General features: G+C 41.3%; 1 protein-coding gene across 2 annotated transcripts in view; it reads left to right on the forward strand.

The window, feature by feature from the left end:
• The window catches only part of top2b (DNA topoisomerase II beta), a 132,315-nt gene extending 121,063 nt beyond the window's left edge, over window positions 1–11,252 (forward strand). For both annotated transcript variants that reach the window (XM_060904758.1, XM_060904759.1), the window contains exons 31-35: window positions 2,739–2,934; window positions 4,601–4,689; window positions 4,785–4,877; window positions 10,277–10,503; window positions 10,698–11,252. In XM_060904758.1, the coding sequence (XP_060760741.1) occupies window positions 2,739–2,934; window positions 4,601–4,689; window positions 4,785–4,877; window positions 10,277–10,503; window positions 10,698–10,853 (761 nt within the window). In that variant the 3' untranslated portion in view covers window positions 10,854–11,252. The remainder of the gene's footprint in view (window positions 1–2,738; window positions 2,935–4,600; window positions 4,690–4,784; window positions 4,878–10,276; window positions 10,504–10,697) is intronic.
• The last annotated feature ends 684 nt before the right edge of the window (window positions 11,253–11,936 follow it).

Here is an 11,936-nt window from a genome sequence, read left to right on the forward strand (position 1 = left end):
CGTGGGCCGTGTGTGGGCGTGTGAGGACACTCCTCCTCACCAATCAGTGCACAGGGGAGTGTCTCCTCACGCCCCTAGCCCCACTCGGCTCGGTTTGGCTCGCTTCAACCCCACTCCAAAACCGTGCGAGTTTTGGGGGCTGAGCAGGGCTGAAGCGAGCTGAGTCGTGCTGTTCTTAGATAGTCGAAACGCGAGCCGTGTCAGGCTGAAGTGAGCTGGAAAAGGGTAGTGGAAAAGGGCCATATGTTACGATGGTAGCTGGTCTTGTATGAATTTCTGAGCTATAAAATGAGTTGTGGTCTATTTTTTACCGTAGCGTGTCATTTGTGTGCGGGGAAGGACACACATTAACAATTTGCATGTGTAGAATGGAATTTTCCACTCCGACAGTTAGAAGTTGATCGTGCTTCCATTTGCGGTCTTTCTGTTACGCGGGTGATCTGTTCGGACGTTATCACTGAAAAGGTGAGTTTTGACAGTTGCATTTTGTTTTAGTCTTGCAGTATAAGGCAATAGAATGTTTCTTTTTCATCTTACTTTCATATTTCGTAGCGTTTGCGTATTTTTGGCCGATATTTTGCAACCGTGGTCAATTTAGATCGAACTTTTGATAGAATCTACAGCCAGTCATTTTGCCCCGCCCCCGCCTCGCGCTCCGTCCGGTGCGGTAGTGATGTCCCGTTGCTCGCGCGCCGCAGCAGAGACCCGCGCGACCTTCAGCCGGTACAGTCGCTGTTCTTTTACCACCGCCGTTATTCTCATCTTTCCGGTGTGTTCTTGATTTTTCCATTGTGTCCTATTTCGCCATATCAAATACCCAAAATGTATCATATTATTCATATTTAAGTGAATAATCAATTCAGTCATCATAACTTGGCATTTTTAACCCAAGCAATCAAAAAGAGGAAATTTATTCAATATTTTCACTCCTCTGTGAAGGAGGGGCTTTAATTCTTCATGATGGAGTTATTTTATATGGAAATCAATTTTACAAAAGCATTTGAATTGCAATCAAAAATATTTTCCATAGTGGAGGCCAGATAAAGCAAGATGCTATCTTTATTCTTATTAAACATCACAAAAGAAACATTGAGTGTGAGGTAAACGCGAAAAAAAAAAAGTAAAATTAGAAAATTTATTTTTTGACCATAATGTCCCAAATGAGAGACCGGTTTCTGAGACGGACCCATATGTTAACTTGTGGCCCTTTTTATGATGGGTGCCAATAGTTTTGGAGGGCACTGTATATATTTGTGCTATTAGTACGTTTTAATATGTGTTTAATATTTCAGTTGCATTTTTACTTTAAAAAAATTTACTTTTATTTATTAACGACAATACATTTTTAAAAGCTCAACTGATTGTGAAATACTTTTAGTATTTTTTAAATTCTGCGTGATATATTCAGAGATGTATTTATAAGTAAAATTATTCTATTATTATATTATAGCCTGGCAAGCCAGACTAAATGTGAATATTTAGTCTGGCCTCGATCCGTAGACATTTCTGAAGGGTGTGGGAGGAACAAACCGCTGTCTTTCAAACTGTCTGTGCGTATAGGCCAACGCTCTGACCAATCAGCGCAACAGTGACTGTGACGTAGTCAGAGCGACAGAAAGCAGTGGGGGAGGCCTTGAAATAAATAATTTTTCAAAATGCGTATTAATTAATTAACATGGGGCGGCACGGTGGTGTAGTGGTTAGCGCTGTCGCCTCACAGCAAGAAGGTCCTGGGTTCGAGCCCCGTGGCCGGCGAGGGCCTTTCTGTGCGGAGTTTGCATGTTCTCCCCGTGTCCGCGTGGGTGACTCTAAATTGAGCGTAGGTGTGAATGTGAGTGTGAATGGTTGTCTGTGTCTATGTGTCAGCCCTGTGATGACCTGGCGACTTGTCCAGGGTGTACCCCGCCTTTCGCCCGTAGTCAGCTGGGATAGGCTCCAGCTTGCCTGCGACCCTGTAGAAGGATAAAGCGGCTAGAGATAATGAGATGAGATGAATTAATAAACAGGTTGTAGATATTAAGAAGTTTGGAGATAATGACCACAAGTTTGGAGTCTGTACCACATACTTAACATACACTCTTATTTTTTTCAAGTGTTTTTCAAGGGTTTGCTTAAACTGTTTTTGAGAGTTTTTATTTAGTGGTGTTTGGTGAAATAATTTCCCTTAAATTTAAAATAACGGGAAAATAAGAAACAATCAAAAAGTAATGTTTCAAAGCTGTTTATTAATTCTTCGTACTGCACAAACTAGCCCCATCCTTTTGGCTACGAGCGGAGCCAGCTGGTAGATCAGACTTTTGCCATAGCCGGTCGGCAAAACAGCGAAAACGTCCTTCTTGAAAAGGAATGAGCGGAGAGCCTCTTCCTGCTCATGTTTCAACGAAAACTCCAAGTCTAATTCTTCTAAAACTGATTCCAAAGCGGAGTCAAACGCGTGCTGTTCACTAGCCGTAGCCATCTTTCCTGTTGTGCTTTCTCCAGCGTCGCGCAGCCTTGTCGTCACTCCTGCAAAAGCCCGCCCAAAGAATCCAAACAAAAACCTTGCGTTGTGATTGGCGGGCACGATTTGATGCCCGGGGTGTTTTTGTTTATATGGTGCGAGGCTAGACCCACTCGCTAGGCAAAAATATTTTTGGCCGGTAGGCGGGTGGGTCTAGTTTACTAGGCTAATTATATTAGGTTATTATAGAAGTGTTTGTCTGCTTGTAGATTTGTAACGTTACTGTTTTGTCTCATAGCTGCAAAAGCCAAGTACACCTTTGACTTCTCTGAGGAGGAGGAGGAAGAGGAGGATGCTGATGAAGACCAAGATAACGAGCCACCAGCTTCCCCAGTCCAGTCCTACAAGGAGAGCTTCAGCACTGCACAAAATAACAACGATGAAGATGACGACGAAGACGACGACATATACCCTCCTAAACCAGCAGTCACTTCGTATGTGCATTTTAACGCTCATGCACTGATTCAATTTCCTGATTTTCACAACTGTATTTTATCCATGAGCCCGATCCCTTTCAGGAAAGTTTAAGAAAACATATGCAGTGTCTTGCAAAAGTATTCATCCCCCTTGGTGTTTGTCCTGGTTTGTCGCATTACAAGCTGGAATTAAAATGGATTTTTGGAGGGTTAGCACCATTTGATTTACACAACATGCCGACCACTTTAAAGGTGAAAATTGGTGTTTTATTGTGACAATAATTAAGATGGAAAAAAAAACAGAAATCTGGAGTGTGCATAGATATTCATCCCGTCCCAAGTCAATACTTTGTAGAGCCACCTTTTGCTGCAATTACAGCTCTTGGGCTATGTCTGTATTAGCTTAGCACATCTAGCCACTGGGATATTTGTCCATTCCTCAAGACAAAACTGCTCCAACTCCTTCAAGTTAGATGGGTTGCGTTGGTGTCCAGCAATCTTCAAGTTATGCCACTGATTCTCAGGGCTGGGCTTTGATTAGGATATTCCAGGACATGTAAATGTTTCCCTTTAAACCACTCCACTGTAGCTTTAGCAGTATGTTTAGGGTCATTGTCCTGCTGGAACGTGAACCTTCGTCCCAGTCTCAAACCTCTGGCCGACTCAAACAGGTTTTCCTCCAGAACTGCCCTGTATTTAGTGCCATCCATCTTTCCTTCACTCCTGACCAGCTTTCCTGTCCCTGCAGATGAAAAACATCCCCACAGCATGATGCTGCCACCACCATGCTTCACTGTAGGAATGGTGTTCTCAGGGTGTTGGGTTTGCGCCACACATGGCGTTTCCCCTGATGGCCAAAAAGATCAATTTTAGTCTCATTTGACCAGAGAATCTTCTTCCATGTGTTTGGGGAGTCTGCCACATGCTGTTGGGCAAACTCCAAACGCGTTTTCTGAAGCAATTACTTTTTTCTGGCCACTCTTCCATAAAGCCCCGCCCACTCTGTGGAGTATACGGCTTAAAGTGGTCCTATGGACAGACACTCCCATCTCCGCTGTGGATCTTTGCAGCTCCTTCAGTGTTTTGTAGTGGTGCCATATTCTTTCCATTTTGCTATAATGGATTTAATGGTGCTCTGTGGGATATTCAAAGTTTGGGATATTTGTTTATAACCCAACCCTGATCTATACTTCTCCACAACTTTGTCTCTGACCTGTTTGGAGGCTCTTTGGTTTTCATGTTGCTTGCTTAGTAGTGTTGCAGAGTCAGGGTCCTTCCAGAACAGGTTGATTTATACAGACATCATGTGACACTTTGATTGCACACAGGTGGATCTTAATCAACTAATTATGTGACTTATGAAGTGAATCGGTTGGACCAGCTCTTATTTAGGGCATGAATACCTATGCACACTCCAGATTTCTTTTTTTTTTTTGCATCTTAATTATTCTTTGTGTCACAATAAAACAACAATGTGCACCTTTAAAGTGGTCGGCATGTTGTGTTAATCAAATGGCACTAACCCTCCAACAATCCATTTTAATTCCAGCTTGCAATGCGACAAAACAGGGCAAACACCAAGGGGGATGAATACTTTTGCAAGGCACTGTACTTCTTTATTTTGTGCTGAGAGATATTGTAGATGCTTTGTCTAAATTTATTTTGTAAAACATTGTACTTGTAGGTCTGCCTCAGAAACCAAGAAGAAGAAGGAGCCAGAGAGCATATTCTCTTCGTCCAAACATGCCTACTCGGAGAAGAGCAGTGACAGTGGTGTGTGAATCCAGAATAGTTTTCATGCACTTTTGAACAGGACTAGATTCACATCTGCATATAACGGTCATGACTGTATTTACTGTGTGTTACAGAAGTGAAGTCTGACAGTGATGATGACAGGGATGCAGCGTTCTCGTCCTACTCCAGCAGCTCAGCGTTCGAGAAACCCTCTCCTGCTAAGAAAGGTAAACTTGCAACTGCTGCAGTTCTGTCTCTTCACACTTTGGCCTTGACAATTGGCACATTTTATGTAACCGAATTGTATTTACTACACACTCACCGTTTATTGGGAACACCTGTACTCGGCATGGTTGTTGGTGGCAGATGGGCTGGTTTGAGTATTTCACAAATCTCCTGGGATTTTCACACACGACAGTCTCTAGAGTTTATACAGCGTAGTGTGAAAAACTATCCAGCAACTGTGAAGCGGAAACGCCTTGTTGATGAGACAGGTCAGAGGAGAATAGCCAGGCTGTTTTGAATCAACTAAAATAACCACTGTTTACAACCGCGGTGAGCAGAAAAGCATCTCAGAACACACAACACGTCGAGACTTGAACAACAGAAGACGAACACATCTGGTTCCACTCGAGTCAGCTGAGAAGCTGAGACTACAATGGGCACAGGATCAGCAAAGCTAGGCAGTTGAAAATGGGAAAATGTTGTCTGGTCTTTTTCCGGTCTACTCGTTTTGCCTTAGGATTAACTCTGAGCATTTTGTGACGCTGCTGATTGGCTGATGGGATAATAGCATGAATGAGCAGGTGTATAAGTGTTCAGTGATGTGCCATGAGTCAGCATGTAGCCGACTGGTCAAATGAGACTAAAATTGATCTTTTTGGCCATCATGGGAAACGCCATGTGTGGCGCAAATCCAACACCCTGAGAACACCATTCCTGGTGGTGGCAGCATCATGCTGTGGGGATGTTTTTCATCTGCAGGGACAGGAAAGCTGGTCAGGACTGAAGGAAAGATGGATGGCGCTAAATACAGGGCGATTCTGGAGGAAAACCTGTTTGAGTCGGCCAGAGGTTTGAGACTGGGATGAAGGTTCACGTTCCAGCAGGACAATGACCCTAAACATACTGCTAAAGCTACAGTGGAGTGGTTTAAAGGGAAACATTTAAATGTCTTGGAATGGCCTAATCAAAGAATTTGACAATCTGTGGCATAACTTGAAGATTGCTGGACACCAACGCAACCCATCTAACTTGAAGGAGTTGGAGCAGTTTTGCCTCGAGGAATGGGCAAAAATCCCAGTGGCTAGATGTGTTAAGCTAATAGAGACACACCCCAAGAGCTGTAATTGCAGCAAAAGGTGGCTCTACAAAGTATTGACTTTTTTTTGTGGGCGGGGTGAATACCTATGCACATTCCAGATTTCTGTTTTTTCATCTTAATTATAGCCTCGGTCACAACCGGCCATACGTGCTCCTACGGCCCGTCTACGTGCAAAAAAAACGCAAGAAACGCACAGAGGGCGCGCGTGTGACGTGCTGATTTTCGAGCCATAGACCGGCCGCAGAGGTTCTTTGTCATGTCAAACAAACTCTACGAGCGCTTACGTTTTTTTTCAGGTTGCAAGACAAACTTGCAGCCAACGTGCGTCTTTCTCCACGAACAAAAAAAACGCAGCGATTTGGGAAACGCCAAAAATCGCACGGCCAAAAAAATTGTACGTCCGGTTGTGACCTAGGCTTATTGTTTGAGTCACAATAAAACAACAATTTGCACCTTTAAAGTTGTAGGCATGTCGTGTAAATCAAATGGTACGAATCCATTTGAATTCCGGTTTGTAATGCGACAAAACAGGACAAACACCAAGGGGGAGGAATACTTTTGCAAGACATTGTACACATGTATATGAAAGTCGGAGCTCCCGATGAGTGTAAAATGTGTTGATAAACAATGTTATTTTTTAAAAAGCAAATTAAAAATAAGCACTGGATAAAAACCCATCTATCTTATGTAAATGTAAATAAAAATACAGATTTTGTTGTCGGGTGGTCAAGTGTTTGAGATGCGTTGCCTCGCACTTATGATCAAGTTCTCTGTGGTGGTACACGTATACCGTTCGGACGTCCAGATGTTGTACGGTTGCAAAAGCCATCAAAAATCAGCTTGATGCATTACCATATTGTCTTAAGTATGCAGCTTTGTTCATGCGTGGGGAGCTCTCACTGCAAAAAATGGCCTTTCAAAAATAAGAAGTAAAAGATTAAAACAAAGCATATTTGCTTGAATCAGGTGAAAAAAATCTGCCAATGGAACGAGTCAAATTTGACTTGGTAAGATTTCTTAAAGTAAGATGAAAAATCTAACCTGTTTTTAGATGAAATAATTCCAAAATAAGATTGGGGAACTTATTATGCGAGATCTGATTAACTCAAAATAATCCAAATAGTTCTTATAACAAGATCGTACTTCTTACATTTAGCCATTCAAGTCATTTTTATTTATTTCATTTTAAGGGTATTTCACTTAAATTCATGACAAAGTCTTAGCAGTAAAAACTGAATTTAAGATAAATAGACTAATATTAGGATTGTTAAATTCTACAACTAAGCATTGCTCGCTTAAAAGATTCTCCTTTTGTGACCTGTAATTAGTAAAATACTCTAGATATGAGACCAGAGACTATCTCGAATCAAGTTGACGACACGTGTAGCATTGCAACAAGTTTATTTTTTTTCCCATTTCAACATTCAAACATTAAAACATCTCTTAAGATTCCACTTCCCCAGGACCTCAGGCACCAAAAAAAAAAGTCTACGCATTTTGACTTACAGTGCTTACACAACGCCAAAGCAACAGTGCATTTTGGGGGCACTGACTATTCATGTGTACGAGGGGTTTACAAGATCAGGCACAAAAAAAACCCCACTGAACTTAACTCACAGCGTTCCAAAAAGCCCTCACTAAAACGCCCTCCACTCACTCATAGCCTTTTTGAAGGCACTTGTCTGGTCTAGAGTCTGTACAGCATCTAGAAGGAGCTCAATCTGAATGACTGAGAAAACAGTCGCAGTAAACTTAGGATCTGTAAGGTGGAGTTGAATTGTAATGAAAGATTCAAAGGTTTCAGTAAAGTTCATTTATTCCCAAAACAAGCATACTTTGTTTTTTTTTTTCTTGAAACAAGATGAACCGCATTTGACAAATGTCCAAAATGTACTTACTTGTTTTAAAAAAAAAAACTTGTTTTATTTTCAAAGGTGCTCCAAATAAGACTTTTTCAAGACATTTTGTCTGTACAAGATTTTCAAGATGGACTGTCTAAAAACTAGCCTTTCTAGCTAAATGAGGTTTTGCTTGTTGGGCAATTATGCCTTATAAGCTTTGGAACCAACTTCCAGATGATATCAAAAATGCTCCTACTGTTGTTAGTTTTAAATCCAGGCTCAAGACAAAGCTGTTTTCAGATGCTTTCACTTGATTAATTTTTACCTAAGTAATTCATTTCCTTTTAATATAATTTCTTTTAATTTTGATTTTAATGATTTTACTTTCTTTATTTTAATTTCTTTTTAATCTTGGATTTTAATGATTTTACTTTTTTGGTGATCCTCGTAGATTGTGTCTGCGGGACGATTTTTGGTGATCCTCGTGGAAGAGCCACGGGAAGAGCGCGCTTTATGAGTTAAACCCATAATAATAATTAAAGGGATAGTTCGGGATTTTTGACATGAATCTATATGGTATCCCCGTCAGCAGTGTCGTGCATCCACACTGACTTACCCCCGACAGTGTTCTGTGAGCCTAGATATTGTACAGTGTTGGTCAGTGCACAAGTAGTTCCGGCAGGTTTCCTGGGGTCTGCAAAGTAACACGTTTTTCTTCTCAAAACAGCTCGTGTTCGAATGAGTGATTTATTAGCATAACAAAACCCTTGTAGTCCAAAAAGTCACACCTTGTAATTGCTTGGGGCTACTTTCTCTCAATAGCGATCAGTGCGCGCTGTCACTGTTAACAGTTGTGTGCGAGCTAGCCAACAACTTTCATTAGTTGTTCGACAGTGTTTAGCAGCGAGCTCAGACCAGACGCAAACGCAAACAAGGTGATGCTCAGGATAAAAGCTTTGCTTCAAACATGAAACTGCAACATAAATGACTTGGGGATACACAATAATAATAAAGATATGCGTCACCAATAAAATGTTATGGTATGTATATGATTATCATTAGATTCATTCAGTGATTCGTGTTTTGACTGTAGGTTGCAGTAACCTACTGCAGGGCTCAGACTAATAAAATATGACGCCATACAATATAATTGAGCACTTGTACAGTAGGGTAATAACACTCACTCTGCAGACAACTGGCCATCGGGTCCAGCTGGTCTGGGGCGCTTCTTCCAGTTGATTTTCGGGATGTGGAAAAATGTCTCCAGGACACCCGCAGTCAGGAGCGCAGGTAAATCCTTATTGTTGGTGATGCAGACAGATGCTGACGCGTTGGCCTCCTCGTCAATCGAAATGTCTTGCATCCGTGGCATAACGAGGTCCCATTCTTGGCAACAGTAGCATTCAACCTCGGTCTGCATTACTTCGCACTTGAAACAAGTACACCACCAATTGTCCGTCACTCGAGGTCTCGCGGCTGCGGCTTCACCTTCCACCTCTCTGCTCACCATCTCTCTCTCTCTCTCTCTCTCTCTGCCCGTTCTACTTCCATCTGTTGAATTTCAGCATCCGTATATTCGGGTTCATAAAGATACCCCCTTGGCTGTGTGCTGAAATCAATGTCTTCGTCGTCGCTGCTGTAGTCAGACATGATGCAGTCAACTTCCCAAGCACTAAACTAAGTGAATGAAACAGATACCCTAGCTACCTGTCAACTAGCGACTGTAGCGCGCACTGATCGCTATTGAGAGAAAGTAGCCCCAAGCAATTACAAGGTGTGACTTTTTGGACTACAAGGGTTTTGTTATGCTAATAAATCACTCATTCGAACACGAGCTGTTTTGAGAAGAAAAACGTGTTACTTTGCAGACCCCAGGAAACCTGCCGGAACTACTTGTGCACTGACCAACACTGGACAATATCTAGGCTCACAGAACACTGTCGGGGGTAAGTCAGTGTGGATGCACGACACTGCTGACGGGGATACCATATAGATTCATGTCAAAAATCCCGAACTATCCCTTTAATCTCGAGGCTGATTAACTTTATTTCATTTTATTAATTTAATTTCTACTATTGTTTAATTCTTATTATTTTTCTTCCCCAATTATTTTATGTAATTTTATTTTCTATTGTTTACTGTTCTGCTTTTACTTCTGTAAAGCACATTGAACTGCCACTGTGTATGAAATGTGCTATATAAATAAACTTGCCTTGCCTATAATAAGGGTGGCTAGATGTTTTGACTTGAAAATAGACAAATAAACTTCCTAAGATTTTTATTTTTTGCAGTGCTGCTATAAGACTGTTTGTTTGTGGTGTGTGTGTGTGTGTGTGTGTGTGTGTGTGTGTGTGTGTGTGTGTGTGTTATGGCACAGGTTGCACCTTAGGTTTGTGATTTATTAATCTAAAGCATTTTATCTTCTATTTCAGCGTTTTACTTTTGTCCCTTTTCATTACAGTTAAGAAGCCTTCAGAAGCAGCGCCCAAGCCACGGAAGCCTCCAGCCAAACCCAAGAAACCCGACACCTCTGTGTGGGACTCGGACTCAGACACGGCAGCTAAGAAACCTCCATCTACTCCATCACTGAAAGGCCCAGGCAGAGGCAGGGGGAGGAAGAGGAAGCAGTCTGACTCGGAGGAAGATTACAACCCTGTGAAGAAGACAGGAAAAGCTCCGGGCAGCAGAGTGAGTGACTTGTGAAAATAATTTAGCACCAGTGATGGATTTTCATTATCTTGTGGTGCTTTGCATAAGTAAATGAATCCAAATAATTCAGTGAGTGTTATTCAGTTATACAGTAGTGATTTTCTCCTGCATTTTTCTCTTTCTCATGTACCGCCTTGAGCTTTAATGAAAGACGTCTGTGTGTTTGCGTACAGAAGTCAAAGAAGGCAGCATCAGACGAGGACGATGATGAAGTGAACAGTAAGAGCTTCAGCCGATTGGACACAGCCCGTGACCGGTCAGGCCGAGCCAAGAAAGAGGTCAAGTACTTCGCCGAGTCTGAGGATGATGATGATGATATGTTCGATTAGGCAGCTTAACAGTACTCTCTCTCTCTCTCTCTCTCTCTCTCTCTCTCTCTTTTTCAAACACACCACACACACACTCGCTTGATACGTCTTCTGTCCTTTGTCCTGCAGACTTTTGTACATTTCTTCACGGTTTTATTTTTCTTTATTTGTGATGTTAAATGCTTTTTACTGTGTAGCAGTTTTACAATTTTTATTATTATTGTTGTTATTATTAATATTATTATTGTTATACAAGTTTTTTTTTTTTTTTTCATCAAACTGTATTTGTCCTAAGCGGCTTTTAGAAATTTAGACTGCGGTGCTCCAGCACATTTTAAATGTTGAAAGTAAAGAGACAGTGTACCTTTTGAGATGAACTTGGAAATAAACATGAAATCTAAAGGTGTTCGTGCTTTTTAACATTTGCTTCCGCTCTTTTATGGAGACCTATGGTCATGTGTGAAAATCTACTTCGTAGATGCAAGTGCTCCGTTGTAGTCATGTAACGATATATCGTGGGACGAGAAATCGCGATACAAATTTAGGATGATTTCAAATTGATGAAATAAAAATATATGAATTATGATTATTATCAGGCTGTGTTATCTGTTAGTTTTTCTGAGCTGTAATTGCATTGTTTAGACAGGAGCGGTTATAGTAGCGTACAATGATGTGTAATAGCGGGAACAATGTGACTTCATGCTAGGTGGAAGTAACACAGCTCTAATACTGTGAAAACACACAAAAACATCTAAAATGGGAAAGAGCTGCTGTGTGATTACCAGAGGTGGACAAAGTACCCAACTTCATTACTTAAGTCAAAGTACAGATCCCGCTGGTCAAATGTTACTCCGATACAAATGAAAGTTGTCCAGTCAAATTTTTACTTAAGTTAAAGTACTGAAGTACTCGCTTTTAAAAATACTTAAGTATTAAAAGTACATTTTCTGTCAACACATTGCTGTATTATTGCCACAACGCTTACAAAACCTAACGCCGTTACCAAAGACAGAAATGTGAATTCACAAAATGAACGCATGCTGTGCATCATGGTGGTTTAACGTTAAGCTAGCTAGTCAGTGAAACTCCACCTGACATGCTAGC

The sequence above is a fragment of the Neoarius graeffei genome, chromosome 22 (assembly GCF_027579695.1).
Source record: "Neoarius graeffei isolate fNeoGra1 chromosome 22, fNeoGra1.pri, whole genome shotgun sequence".
NCBI lineage: Eukaryota > Metazoa > Chordata > Actinopteri > Siluriformes > Ariidae > Neoarius > Neoarius graeffei.